At 40.8% G+C, this 13,727-nt stretch overlaps 2 protein-coding genes across 5 annotated transcripts in view; one reads left to right on the plus strand and one right to left on the minus strand.

Moving 5' to 3' along the window:
* LOC132823894 (uncharacterized) overlaps nucleotides 1–13,244 on the minus strand; it is a 26,080-nt gene extending 12,836 nt beyond the window's left edge. Inside the window, exons 1-2 of the mRNA XM_060837998.1 lie at nucleotides 12,552–13,244; nucleotides 7,130–7,206 (exon numbers count right to left, since the gene is read on the minus strand). Coding sequence (XP_060693981.1) covers nucleotides 7,130–7,206; nucleotides 12,552–12,819 — 345 coding nt within the window. The 5' untranslated portion in view covers nucleotides 12,820–13,244. The remainder of the gene's footprint in view (nucleotides 1–7,129; nucleotides 7,207–12,551) is intronic.
* sdr42e1 (short chain dehydrogenase/reductase family 42E, member 1) overlaps nucleotides 13,198–13,727 on the plus strand; it is a 20,550-nt gene continuing 20,020 nt past the window's right edge. Inside the window, exon 1 of one of the 4 annotated variants that reach the window (XM_060837993.1) lies at nucleotides 13,198–13,405. The gene's annotated coding sequence lies outside the window, so the exon portion shown is untranslated. The other 3 variants (XM_060837992.1, XM_060837996.1, XM_060837995.1) reach the window with 3 other exon arrangements.

Genomic DNA, 13,727 nt, shown 5'->3' on the forward strand with positions numbered 1-13,727 from the left:
TAATCTCCCTTCCGAATCTCAACCTTTTCCCTTCATATATCATTGGTTCCAATGTGGACAATGACCTCCTGCTGGCCTCTCTCCCCCATGAGAACATTCTGCACCTTCTCTGAGACATCCTCGATCCTGGCACCAGGGAAAGAACACATCATTCTGCTTTTTCTCTGCTGGCCACAGAAACGTCTGTCTGTATCTCGGACTATAGAATCCCCTAACACAATTGATCTCTTGGAAGTCGACATACCCCTCATTGTATTAGAGCCAGTCTCAATACCAGAAACTTGACCGTTCGTGCTACGTTCCCCTGAGAATCCATCACCCCCTACATTTTCCAAAACAGCATACCTGTTTGAAATGTGTAATTCCACAAAAGACTCCTGCCCTAGGTGCGTACCTCTCTTACCCTTCCTGGAGTTAACCCATCTATGTGACTGTATCTGAGACTTTCCCCCTTCCTATAACTGCCATCCATCACATACTGTTGCTGTTGCAAATTCCTCATCGCTTCTATCTGTCTCTCCAACCGATCCACTCGATCTGTTAAGATTCGCATCCAACAGCATTTATGGCAGATAGAATCTGCAGTAACCCTTAAACTCTCTTTCAACTACCACATCTGACAAGAAGTACCTATCACTGCAAAGGCCATTTTTGCTCCTTCACAGTCTACAGACCCAGAAAATAACACCCAAACAAGAGACTCCCCCATCCTTGACTTGCCTTGGCGCCAGCATTAGTACACAAGAGGGTACCATTTATCTGTATGATCCTGAACAAACAGAGACTAAATATCAACTATGCCAAGAAAATGTCCTTGTGTGGCAAGAGCCTGAATGTTACCAAGAACGACTATCACAGTGGTCAACTGCATCAAAAAGATTGAACAAGTCTAAATGGTCTTTTTGTTGGTATTGCTATTGTTAAATGTATTATTGCTAAGATATTAGCTTCTATTGACAACATTGATTCCACCCAGAAAATGCTTCTTTTCCACTTAGATGAAGATGAGGAAGCACCATTGCCTCCCCTGGTCCCTCTTCAGAGAAAGAGGAGATATGGCAGTCTTTCACTGCCATTCAATTGGATTAATTCAATCCATGCCTTCACATTTATGATGAGGTAATCGAATGACCAAAGCGGGGAGGTGAGAATTCAAATGTTTGAGCCCTAGCTGTTGTCAGAAACAACAAGTATATCTAGGCTTTTATTAACAACAAAATGGCTGCATGTTATGATTGGACTTTGTGAATCCGTACTGCTGCTTTGTTGGATTAGCTGAAGAAAAAGATAAGGCAAACAATGGAATTTTCATAAAATGAATTATGAACCATTAATTGACCACTCGAACTAACCTTGAACTGCTAGCATGAGATGACGATTTTTGTAAAACAATAACCCTTTCCCAGGGAATATCATTGGATTAGACTGCTGTCAATCATGTCACCATGTTATAATTGATTGGTGTTTTGTCTTATAAATAAGGTTGTACTGTCTCTCAAAAACATATAAAAATGCTCATTGTTCAATTTCACCACGGAGCACAGAAGCTTTAACCTCTGTATTGCTGGACAGAATTGTGTCAGGCTGTCTTACTTTATTAAACTAATGACCTTGCTTTGCACAGACCACATTCCATTGATTCTTTTGACCGATCTGGAGACCGAGGGGTCCCATTTGGGATCCAGATCTTCACCATCACTCACAAAAGATAGAAGGGAGCCCAATTGATATCTTCAGACATCCAGGGGATTCACTCTTCCCAACCCCTGAGGCATTTACAATTTCATAAGCTTGATAAGTGGGCACTTATGGCGCCAAATAAAAGAACTAAACCAACCCCGTTTAATTTCTGAAACGTTTGTCTAGGAAAAAGCAAGGGAAGCATCCACAGAGGGTAGATAAACGAGAAGAACATTCATTTTAGTAAGAGCAACCCGACCTAGCCATGATATTGGAAGCCCCCACCCCCCATCTTTGAAGGTCTTGTTTAATCTTGTCAAACAAATGAACAAATTTAGCCTTGAATAATTGATCAAAACTAGGGGTAACAGAGGCTCAAATAAAGGAAGCCACTTTCAACGTCCAGTATTCCCCTCAGACCAGCTCCCCCACCCCATACAATTAGTGAGAACCGCTGCCAGAGGAACACTGCAAAGGGCCCTTATCCATCTAGTAAACATTTCATCCAGACCAAACCATTCCAGGGTATAAAAAAGATGTGGCCATTCCACCCAGTCAAATGCCTTCTCCGCGTCCAAGAAAACCACCAACCCTTGAACTGACCATTGTTGGCACACTTCAATCATGTTAAGCAGTCACCTAACATTATTAGAAGATCTGCGATCCTTTATAAAGCCCATCTCAGCTGCCTTCTGTCCTGCCTCAAGCAGACGTTGCTGCTCTCCCTTCTGGCTGGCAGAGCACAAGATAATTATCCCTTTTGCCATAGGCCTTCGCAGTCTCCCAAAGAAAGGACAGATTATGAGCTATTCTGGATTTTATTTTAAACATCAACCTAAGAGAAATAGATAAGTCTTTTTACTCTGATCTGAAAGACACCATTTTAGACAGTGTGACATGCCTTCAATACTGAACATTAGTCTGGATTATCTGCTAAGGTTTCTGGAGTTGGCCTTAAACAACATGCATATTCAGCCACCACTAACCTCAGAAACCCCTGGAAAATCAGATCAACAGCTTCAGCAGGTAGCCAGGGTTAACATTTCAAGTCAATGATCCTTCATCATAACTCAGCAGTAGAAATTAGGCGAGGCGATGGGATCTGCATCACATTTCTGCTGAGCTTGGTGTACCACCCTTGCCTGAGTAAGAAAGGTGTGGTTTCACACCACAGTTGACCACAAAAACCAGGCTAATGATAAAGGGTAATTCTGTCAGAGGGGTCTCTCACTCAGAACTAATGAAAGGTTGGTCCTTCTGAAATATTAACTTGGTTCCTCTCCCCATTGATGCTGTCTGGTCTGATTATTTTTAGATTTGAGAGAGTTTTTAAGGATTCAAGCACGTTCCGTTTTCAGATTTCTGACACATTCCTCATTTTAACATAATTCAAAGTCTCAATGACTTTTAACCTATTCCTTTGAACATACCATAAGCTTAGTCTACTTAAAAAATAACTTGTAAATTCATCTCACAAAAATGTAGCATTCTTTTGAAAGACATTCAAGGATTGAAGTAATTTATAAGGAACTTACTGTACAACAACTAATAACAGAATCAAATGTACAGAGTATGAAGAAATCAACCAGTAGAATCATAAACAATAAGAATTTCAAGTTAAAGTTGCAAGGTTGTGAAAAGAAATCTCATTCTTGACCTTCAGAACATATTAGCAATTGACTGACCTGCAACTGGGTTTTACCTGTGATCCACCTACCTTACCCCTCCTTGCCACTTCTAGCCATCACCGATTCCCCACATCACCACTCATTACAGATACATTTAACATTACATGAAGTGCACAACACAAACAGGCCACTCATCCCCAACTGGGGTCCAGGCTCCACATGACCTTTGTTTAATCCAACTTGATCTAGCCTTTTACATCTTTCTCCTGCACATAATTATTCAGCTCCCCCCTCAAAACATGTCTACACTATTCATTTCAACCCTCCATGTGGTAGCAAGTTGAACATTCAAATCACTCGATAGGTGATGTTTTGCCTGAAGTGATTATTCAATTTATTACAGACAATCACATTTATGTCCTACAGGTTTGGACAAGTCAGTTCATCTTCAGTTAGAGTGCACGCTTTCTGAATTCATCCGCAGTTGAAAAAGCATGTATAAACAATATATTCATAATGCTAGCAAGATACATCAAGATTAGATGGGTTTTAACTACCAACTGAAGTTTTTGAGATTTGCACATTAAACCAAGTTAACTTGATGGAAAATGTCACTTAAATCCCAAACAGAATGTTTACTTAAATATCCTGATCTCTCAATATCTAAAATGCTGGTCAATGATTTTAAACTTTATACCCCAACTTCATAGAAACACAAAAATTCACTGATTGTGAGGTTTACATCTGTATTGTATTTGCAGTTCAACATTTCAGCCTCCAGAGTTAGCTAATATATGTAGAAAATCAATTAAACCAGGTCAAAAGTGCATTGTATTTTCCTAAATTCCAATACTGGGATCAATCCATTGGAGACAGTTCAGAGAACATTCATTAAGATGGCCCCCTAAGATTGCAGGATTGTCTTATGAGCAAAGGCGAAGTAGGTTGGGACTCTACTCATTGGAGTTTACAAGAATGACAGATGATCTCATTGAAAAAATGTTGGATTGTTAAGGGCCTTCACAGGTAAATATTGAGAGGATGATTCCCATCATGGGAGTGTCTAGGGACCAGAGGGCATCGTCTAAGAATAAAAAGGGGTCAATTTAAAACGGAGGCAAAGAGGAACTTCCTTTAGAGGGTTGAGTTTCTTTGGAATTCCTTGACACTGCGGAACAGAGACCTTGTGAGAATAGATAGATTCTTAAAATAGGAGGAGTATTCAGCGTTACAGACAAAGGGCAGGAAAGTGAACATGAGGAATGTCAGATCGGCCATGTTCCTACAGATTGGTAGAGGGGGTGAATGGTTAACTGTTTCTATTTCTTATGGTCTAATCCTACATTACCACAATCACAGAAGATATTAGAATCACACACAAAAAAGGTGAATTTTGAGAGAGAGCATGGGTTTAGATAATCTTGATACTGAATGGATTTCTTCATCAGTTTTTGCAATCATTTAGCTTTTGTAGCATGCATCCTGAAATAAAAGTGGCAGGTTTTTATGTTTTTGATTAAAAATCTCCCATAGATTTTTCAAAGTACAAAGAAAAACATACTTAATATACAAACTTAACGAAATGGGTGCATAAATCCATTTTGCAATAACAGTCTGTAGGCAAAGACTGACATTTAATTTGGAGTTTGTGCCAAACTTCAGGAAACAAATCAATAGTTTAATAAATTGATATTCTATTTAATGCACAACATTTCTGTTAATGTGCTTCATTTTCACTGGTGTATGCATTTCCATAAGGCAGTTTATTTTTGCATTTTAACTTATTTTATAGCTAGAAACACCAATCTTTACAAAACAAAACCTGCACAATAGCATGCCAAGATTGACACAATTTTTTGTTGGACATATAAAAGTCTTCACTCTACTGGATTTGCAGGTGTATGGCAAAATATTTCTTGAGGCTTGAATGCTGTTGCAATGGGTTCTAAGCTCTGCAAATGATAGAAAGACAGCTTTGTTTATTTTAATATCTGCAGTCAATCATGAGATTTTGAAAATAACTCAGGAAAGTATTTCAACCATAGAGAATTCAATCAAACTGAAGATAAAATCTGATTATGCTATGGAAGCAATTGAGAATGCAAAAACTTGGGTGGATGTTTTCAAAGGATGATTATCATGACTGCAGCTAAGTACTTCAGAATTTCCTACTTTAACTGTAACCAAACAAAATGTTCATAATATAAGTTAATCCTGAAGCAATGCTTGTACTTCTTCATTTGCCTTCAACAAATTATTTAAGTTTTATAGAAATTCCAAGTGTTGTGACAGCATAACTGCATTATTCTGTTACATAATCTGAGAATATTACAGACAACATACAAGACAGTGGTTCCATGCAAATTTTATACATTTTTAAATTTCACCAAAATCTTTGAGAAACCTGGGCAAAGGACCAAGAAATGAGAGATCAAATAGCTGAGAAAATTATCAATTTTAATATTGACTAATTTATAGAAAATCTAAATGAAGCTATTTGCGGTAAACATAATCTGCATGTGGAATTTTAAAAAATCCAATCACATTCAAATTTTTGTTAATCGAATCATCACGTGAACATTTGTTTTGACGTTATTGAGAGTGTGTGGTGAGGTTGGTGAAACTGACATCAGGGAGTATATTGAGAATAATCTTGAAATGGAAGATGATCAACATGTTTTCACACTGAATGACCATCCATTGGAGCATAGAAATATTACTATGAATGAAGAATACAACATTCAAAATGATTTAAAAAACAAAAGGATAAGTAGTAAACAACAGGGAAATGGGATCAAATCAGAATTAATAGCTTTTCATTGAAGAGGTGGCAATAGAAATGATATGCTGTAATTTTCATGATTCACTGCACATTCTACAAATACCAATCTCCTCCCATCATAAATTAGTCTCGCAGCCCAAGATAATAAATTCATGTTATTCGTATTGTACTTGGCTTCAGTTCCACAATCAGTGTGCCATGTTTGCAAGACAAAAAAAATTGGCAACCCTCAACTTATTCTTATCATTGTAAAAGGTGAAGGTTACACTATAATTAACGAATGTAGATGAAAATAATCAAGTTCAGTGTGTTTTGAGTGATATATTGAGAGCACTGCTGTGCCCTTTGGTAACAAGGCAAGTAGCATTTCGAACTAAGCTGAAGCCACAGAACTGAAGCCCATTGAATGTGTATCAATAGCAACTAAATGTGCATTTTAGACATTGCTATAGAATAATACATCATTACTCCATAGCCAAATGTCAAAGCATTAAACTTTTGTACCACTTTACCACCATCCTAGAATAAAAAACAGAAGTCACATTCTGAATATTTCTAAATCATCAACACAAAAGGAAGCGGACTCACAAATTTGACAGGTCAGCTTGCTGACAGGACATTTATAACTAATATAATCTGAATAATTGGTTATATAGATACCTGAATCAGGTCTTTAGTGAGCAGAAAGAAACATTTTGTCTCTTTAAAGAACATAATTGTCCTTGGTGAATGGTTCCATTGTTACTATAGCTACTGATGTTTTGACTTTGGTTTAGTAAGACATTCCAGGGCACTTTACAGGAGGATTAACAAAGTAAATTTAACACTGAGCTGCACCAGGAAATATCAAGCCAAAGTCCAAAAGCTTGGTCAAAGAAATAGGAATTTAAGAAACATTTTAAATAAGGTCAAAAGGTCCAAGGAAGATTTCCAAGTCTTAGGGTTGGTAGCTGAAGACAACTCCCAATGGTAGAGCGATTAAAACCAGGTTTGATCAGGAGGCCAGAATTAAGCACCTCCTTTAACTATTGGACTGTACCTGATTTAGGTATTCTTGACACTGAATTGATTTCTTCATCACTTTCTCAGATTCATTTAGCTTTTGTAGTGAGAACTCTGAAATAAAAAGGACAGGTTTCATATGTAATAAAAAGGTAAATACTTTTAAATAAACAAACTATACAAATCAGAAAAGAACTGTCCCCTTGTTCTTGCCAAGATTTCAGTTTGGACAGGGTGGTCAGGGAGTTAAATATGTTTAAAACTTGTTCAAAGGAAACAATTTACAAACTGCAGAGCCATATAAAATGCAACATCAGAACAGGCTGGGATTTTGTTTTTACACTGCAACATAGAAGATTGAGAAATGACCATACAGAAGCTTATAAAATCATGAGGAATATAGATAGTGTTTATGGTAGGTGTATTTTCCCTTGGATGGGGGACTTCAAGTCAAGGGAGCACATTTAAGATGAGAGTAGAGAGTTTTAAAAAGAGACTCGAGGGGAAATTTACACAAAGGGAGGTTCACGTGTGGAATGAACTTCCTGAGGAAGTGGTGGATGTGGGCACAATTAAAGTTTAAAAGACATTTGGATAAGTCCATGATAGGAAAGGTTTAAGAGGCCTGAGGCCAGGAGCAGGCAGGTGGGAGTAATTTAGTTTGGGACTATGTTTGGCATGGACAGGTTGAACCAAAGGGTCTGTTTCTGTGCTGTATGATGCTATGACACTATTATAGATAATAGTGAAGAGTTACAGCCAATGTATTCAGGATGGAGAATCACAGAACTTAAAGTCTACTGAATGTATTATAGGGAAAGTCTTTGAAAATAATATTACAAAAGAATAAAATAAACTGAATTATTTTCCAAGAAAGAAAGAACTATAGATGCTGAAAATCTGAAACAAAAATGAGAATTGCTGAACAAACTCAGCAGGTCTGACAACACCTGTGAAGAGAAAGCAGAGTCAATGTTTCAGGTGCAGTGACCCTTCTTCAGAACAGATTGTAGCTAGGAAAAGATGATATATATGCTGTAGATAGGGGTGTGCACACACACCTGTATGGATTGGGGAGTAAACAATAGACAGAGGTGATGCCCACAGAGAGAACACCATCTGGGCAGACAAGGAATGAATAATGGTGAACCAGACGAAACATTGCTAATGAGTTAGATGTGCTGGAAGCTGCTCATGTCACGACAAGGCCCAGAGTGTGGGGATGGGTAAAAGACAAAAAGGTGGTGCTCAGATCTTAAAATTATTGAACTTGATATGGAGTCCTAAAGGTGCAGGGTCCACAAATGAAAAACAAGGTGCTTTTCTTCAAACATATGCTGAGCTTCACTGGAGCACTGCAGCAAGCCTCGAGTCATTTTTGCAGACAGAATGCAAATGTTCTGCAAAGTGATCACCCAGTTTGTGTTTTATATCTCCATGTACATGAGACCACAAGAGCAGGGAATACAGTAGATTACATTAAGTGAAGTGCAGATAAATTGCTACTTTATCTGGAAGGTGTGTCTGGATAGTGAAGAGCGAGGAAGTAAACAGGGAGTGAAACCTTCTGCAATTGCATGGGAAGGTGTTAGGGTGACCCAAAGGAAACAGTCCCTGCGGTAGGCTGTCAAAGATGGGGAGGGGAATATGTGTCTGGTAGCAGCATCCTGTTGGAGGTGACAGACATAGTTGCTTATGATCCTTTAGATGCAGACCCTCATGGATGAAAAGTGAGGACCAGGGGAATCTTAACAGTGTTGTGGGAAGTAAAGAGGCAAGAGCAGAAGTACAGGAAACCCATCAGCCACAGCGGACAGTCCTGTCAACCAGAATGGTGGGGAATCCTCACCTGAGAACTTCACAACCTCACAGCATCCTAAAGTGCTTTACAACCATAATTCCAAATAATAGCTTCCAAATAATTAATATCCTGAAAAATATCAGAGATTGAACTATACCGTTCACAATGCTACTGTTGTAGTTGATCAGAAATGAGTTTTCCATTACATCTGTTCATTAGCAAAGACTGCCTACTTCCACCTCCATATGCCAATCCCTGTCCTCACTCATTTACTGATGAAACCTTGTCCATGCTTGTTATCCTTATATTTATTGTTCTCTTGGTTGGTCTTCCATCCACTATAAAATTAAGTTCATCAAAACTCTCACTCCAAGTTTGTTCACCCATTATCTCACCCTTCCCAGTCTCTAATCTCTTCCAGCCTTCCAGTTTGTAATCTCGCCATTTCTCTAGATTTTAACATTTGAAAATTCCAGATTTTAATTACAGGTTGTTTGGTATAACACACATTTTGTAAATGCAAATTGGCTATAAAGTGATTGACGAATTGTGGACGCTGTTTGGATAATGCAAACTTTCTACTGAACGGGTATAGCGATTCTCTAATGGTGATCTTGTGCACTGTGAATTTTTATAGCAGTTTTCCATAGCACAATTTTGTATAGCATGAGGTTGCAGAGGAACACTTTATAACAGAATGCCCTGTATTCCAGCATTGGTAGTTTGTGCTTTCAGCTACCTAGCTTCTAAATTCTGGAATTCCCTCCCTATAACAGAACTTCCCTGTCTCCTTTTTTAAGACACTCCTTAAAGTCTACCCACCACTTTGACCAAACTTTGGTCATCTCTCGTAATATCTTATGCAGCCATTGTCAGGTCTTTTAAAAACCAACTAGCATCAGTTACAGTTCAGTTGGTAATCACTTTGAAACATCACCTAGTTTCTTCAGGGGATTTTGAGTCCATCTGTAGGGCATAAACACTGTCAGTGGTGCTGTCTGGGATAAAACATTAAATGGAGGACCAAACTGCCTATTTGGTAGAAACTGACACTATTTCCAAGAACAGTAGATTCCTGGTCAATTTTTTTTTTGCTCAATCAAAATCACAAAAACAGGGGAAATGTTGGCTTTGTAGTAAAGTCACTGCACTAATAACCCAAAAGCCCAGGCTAATGTTCTGCAGTTGTGGAATTAAATCATATCGAGGTGAAATTTAAACTCAAATGGATCAAATTTGAAATTGAAAGCTGATTTCAGAAATGATTCATGAAAGCATTGTCATTTTTAAAAAAGCCTTCAGGTTCACAAATGCGCATTGGGGGAAGGAAATCTGCCATTTTTAACTTGCACAAGTTCTGCTCCACAGCAATATTGTTATTTCTTAAAATTCACTTGAAATGCCCTAACAAGCCACTCAGCCCAAGGCAATTAGGGATACGTAATACATCCGGGCATTGTCAGTGACACTCTCTTGAGTAGCAGTACGCAATTCAGCCCCTTGAGCTATTTAATACTATCATGGCTGAACTCACCTTGGACTCAACTCCTCTTTCTCAACCATTCCCCGGAACCCTTTAACTCATTACTAATTAAAAATCTTATCAAACTCAGGTTTATCCAGGATCCAACAGACTCTTGGGTAATAAATACCACAGATTCATTATCTTTTGAGTGATGTATTTCCCCTCATTTCCATTGTAAATCTGCCACTCTTAGCCTAAAACTATGGCCTCTTGTTTTAGATTGGACCATTAGAGGAACTGGCAAGCTAGGCGGCTTCAGGAATTGGGGAAGTCAATGTTTCGGGTGTAACACTTTTTCAATCCAGCCTCCTGCCCATCTACTTTGGATTCCACCATCTGCAGTTTTTTTGTCTCTAACCAGAGGAAATGTCTGGTCGACTTAGTCAATTCTCTTTAGCATCTCATATGCCTCAACCGGATCTCTGCTCCTCCTCCTTCTAAATATTAGCCAATATAGGCCAATTGCCCCTCATAAAATAAACCATTAATCTCTAGAATTAATCTGGTGAACCTTCTCTGAATTGCCTCTAATGCAATTACATTCTTGTTCAAGCAAGGGACCAAAACGGTTTTAGGATCATAGAATGCCTCCAGTGTGGAAGCAGGCCATTTGGCCCATCCAGTCCACACTGACCCTCCGAAGAGAATTCCATCCAGCCTGCACATCCCTGGACTCTATGGGCAATTTTAGCATGGCCAATCTACCTGACCTGCAAATTTTGATTGTGGGAGGAAACCTGGGCATCCAGCAGAAACCCACACAGACACAGGGAGAATGTGCAAACACCACACAAACAGTGAGGTACTGAACATAGGTCCCTGGTGCTGTGAAACCACTGAGTTTACATGATAAACTGTACATAACACTCCAGATGTGGAGGTGCCAGTCCTGGACTGGGTTGTACAAGGTCAAAAATCACATGACATCAGGTGCTGAAAGCTAGTGTTTTCAAATAAACCTTTTGCATGGCATTGTGAGATTTTTGACATGATACTCCAGATACAGTCTCATCAACGCCTTCTGCATGAATTCTCATGCCAATGAAAGCATAAAGAATGAAAAAAAACAAAACCAGTCATTGACCTGAAGCATTGACCTGTGTTTCTCTCCTTATCCATTGGCTGTGGTTAGCACTGTTGCCTCACAGCACCAGGGTCCCAGGTTCAATTCCAGCCTTGGGCAACTGTGTGTGTGGAGTTTGCACATTCTCCCTGTGTCTGCGTGGGTTTCCTCCCACACTCCAAAGATGTGCAGGTCAGGTAAATTGGCTATGCTAAATTGCCCATCGTGTTAGGTGCATTAGTCAGAGGGAAATGGGTCTGGGTGGGTTACACGCCGGTGTGAACCGATTGGGCCGAAGGGCCTGTTTCCACACTGTAGGGAATCTAATCCAAACTACATTCCATGACACTGCAATCCTGTTGCTATAAATTCTGTGTCTTATGATTGTGCTCCACAACCACCTGATGAAGAAGCAGTGCTTCCAAATAAACCTGTTGGACTAGATTTTTAACTTCATCTGCTGAAGATTTTCAATCTGGTCATTCTTACTTGGCTGTTTGCAGACTGATCTGCTGGAATAGCCTAGACTTGAAAAGTACTTCATGGTTGTAAAGTGTTTTGAAATGCCCAGTCATTCCTAAGGTGCTATATAGATGCAAGTCTTCTTTGACCCCCACCCCCCACCGTGGTACCCACATCAGGACAGTTCGAGGCGCTAATATATAAGCAAGTTGTTGTTGTTGTTGCTGCTTCAGCCTGCCTGACTTTCTCTCTCTCTTTCGGCCGCCAGAATGCACCGCTTTTGGAGAGAGCCACCCCCCAACAACTCTGAACCCAAACAAAAGGCGACAACTTGATAAGTTTATAAAATCGGGAACGGCCTGTGAAAAGCCCCCTGAATATTGTCACCGTGGGGCACCCAAAGCGTCCTTAACAACAACAACAATTTTAAAAAGCAAAAGGACTGCGGACGCTGGAAATCTGAAACAAAAACAAAATTAGCGGATAATCCCAGCAGCATCAGGAGAGAGAGAGATAAAAACAGAGCCCCTTCTCCGGCTCTTCCTGTTTCTGGCAAGTTGCCTTGTTGCACTCGCGAAACGTAGCCAGTGATGATGCAGGATAAATACCGAGAGTTTTGTTGACAGCGGCGAGTTTAACAGCCAGCTCTGCACATTCCTCGGTGTTTATTTTCCCCGCCATCTCCGTCGTCCTCCCGCCGAGCCTCGAGAAAACCCGCCCAGCTGTTCGCCCCCATCTTTGATCATGGCGGCACATCGCCACCGTTGGGTGGTCGCCATCTTTGATCGTGGCGGCACCCTCTGCGGTTCGCGGTTGATCACCATCTTTGATGATGGTAGCGCTCGAGGTTCTAGTGATCGCCATCTTTCTGATCATGAGCCTTCAGTTCCGCATCTACCGATGCTGTCCGGCTTGCTGTGCCCTTTCTGCCTCCTGCTTGTCTAACTTTGTTATCTTTCAAAGTGGAATCACCTGACCGGACGCAGGCAGGCACACATAAACGGAGGTTGCTGGAAAAGCTCAGCAGGTCTGGCAGCATCTGTGGAGCGAGATCAGTGTTAACATTTTGAAGGTCCAGTGTGGGACGGAGGCGGTGGCCATCTTTGATAATGGCAGCGCTCGATTCCCGGGGCAGGCGGCCGCCATCTTTGATGATGGCCTCCAATATTTTCAACGGTTTAAGGTTGACGACGGGATTGGGCGTCGCTGCAGCCGCGGCTTTTGAGTTTTCGGCGGCTCGGATTTACAATCTTGAATGCCCGTCTGCAGCCTCGGACCTCGGGTGTATTTGAAGTGCAAATCACGTGACCGAGGCCCGGAAATGACGGTGGCTGTGGGTGGTGCCATGGTAACCGCCCAGTGGTTGGAGAGCCGGGGAGAGGGCCTTCACTTGGTCGAGGAGGTAAATCCTGCCGCTGACTTCCTGATATAAGCTTACAGTCATGGAGCCGGAGCTTCACTGGTATCTTTACAGTGTGGGGGGTGGTGAGGCACAGCTCTCAGTCCTTGTACCTGTTACAGATTTCTCACTGGGGATGGCCTGGGGAATCAGCAGTTCTGGTCGGACAGATTCCTGCCGTGATCACGTTAACAGCTTATTTCTTTAACATTCCTGTTCGGGCATCTCCAGCCAGACCGGCAAACACCGCCCATTCCCGATTGTCCGGGTGACTCGCGTGTAAGCCAGAGCAGGGTCGGTCTTCCTCAAGAGCGTGAGTGAACCAGCTGGGGTTTTAGTTGAGGGCGTGTTGCTGGGAAAGCACAAACAGGCCGGGCAGCATCCG

This window comes from Hemiscyllium ocellatum, chromosome 17 (assembly GCF_020745735.1).
Source record: "Hemiscyllium ocellatum isolate sHemOce1 chromosome 17, sHemOce1.pat.X.cur, whole genome shotgun sequence".
Lineage (NCBI taxonomy): Eukaryota > Metazoa > Chordata > Chondrichthyes > Orectolobiformes > Hemiscylliidae > Hemiscyllium > Hemiscyllium ocellatum.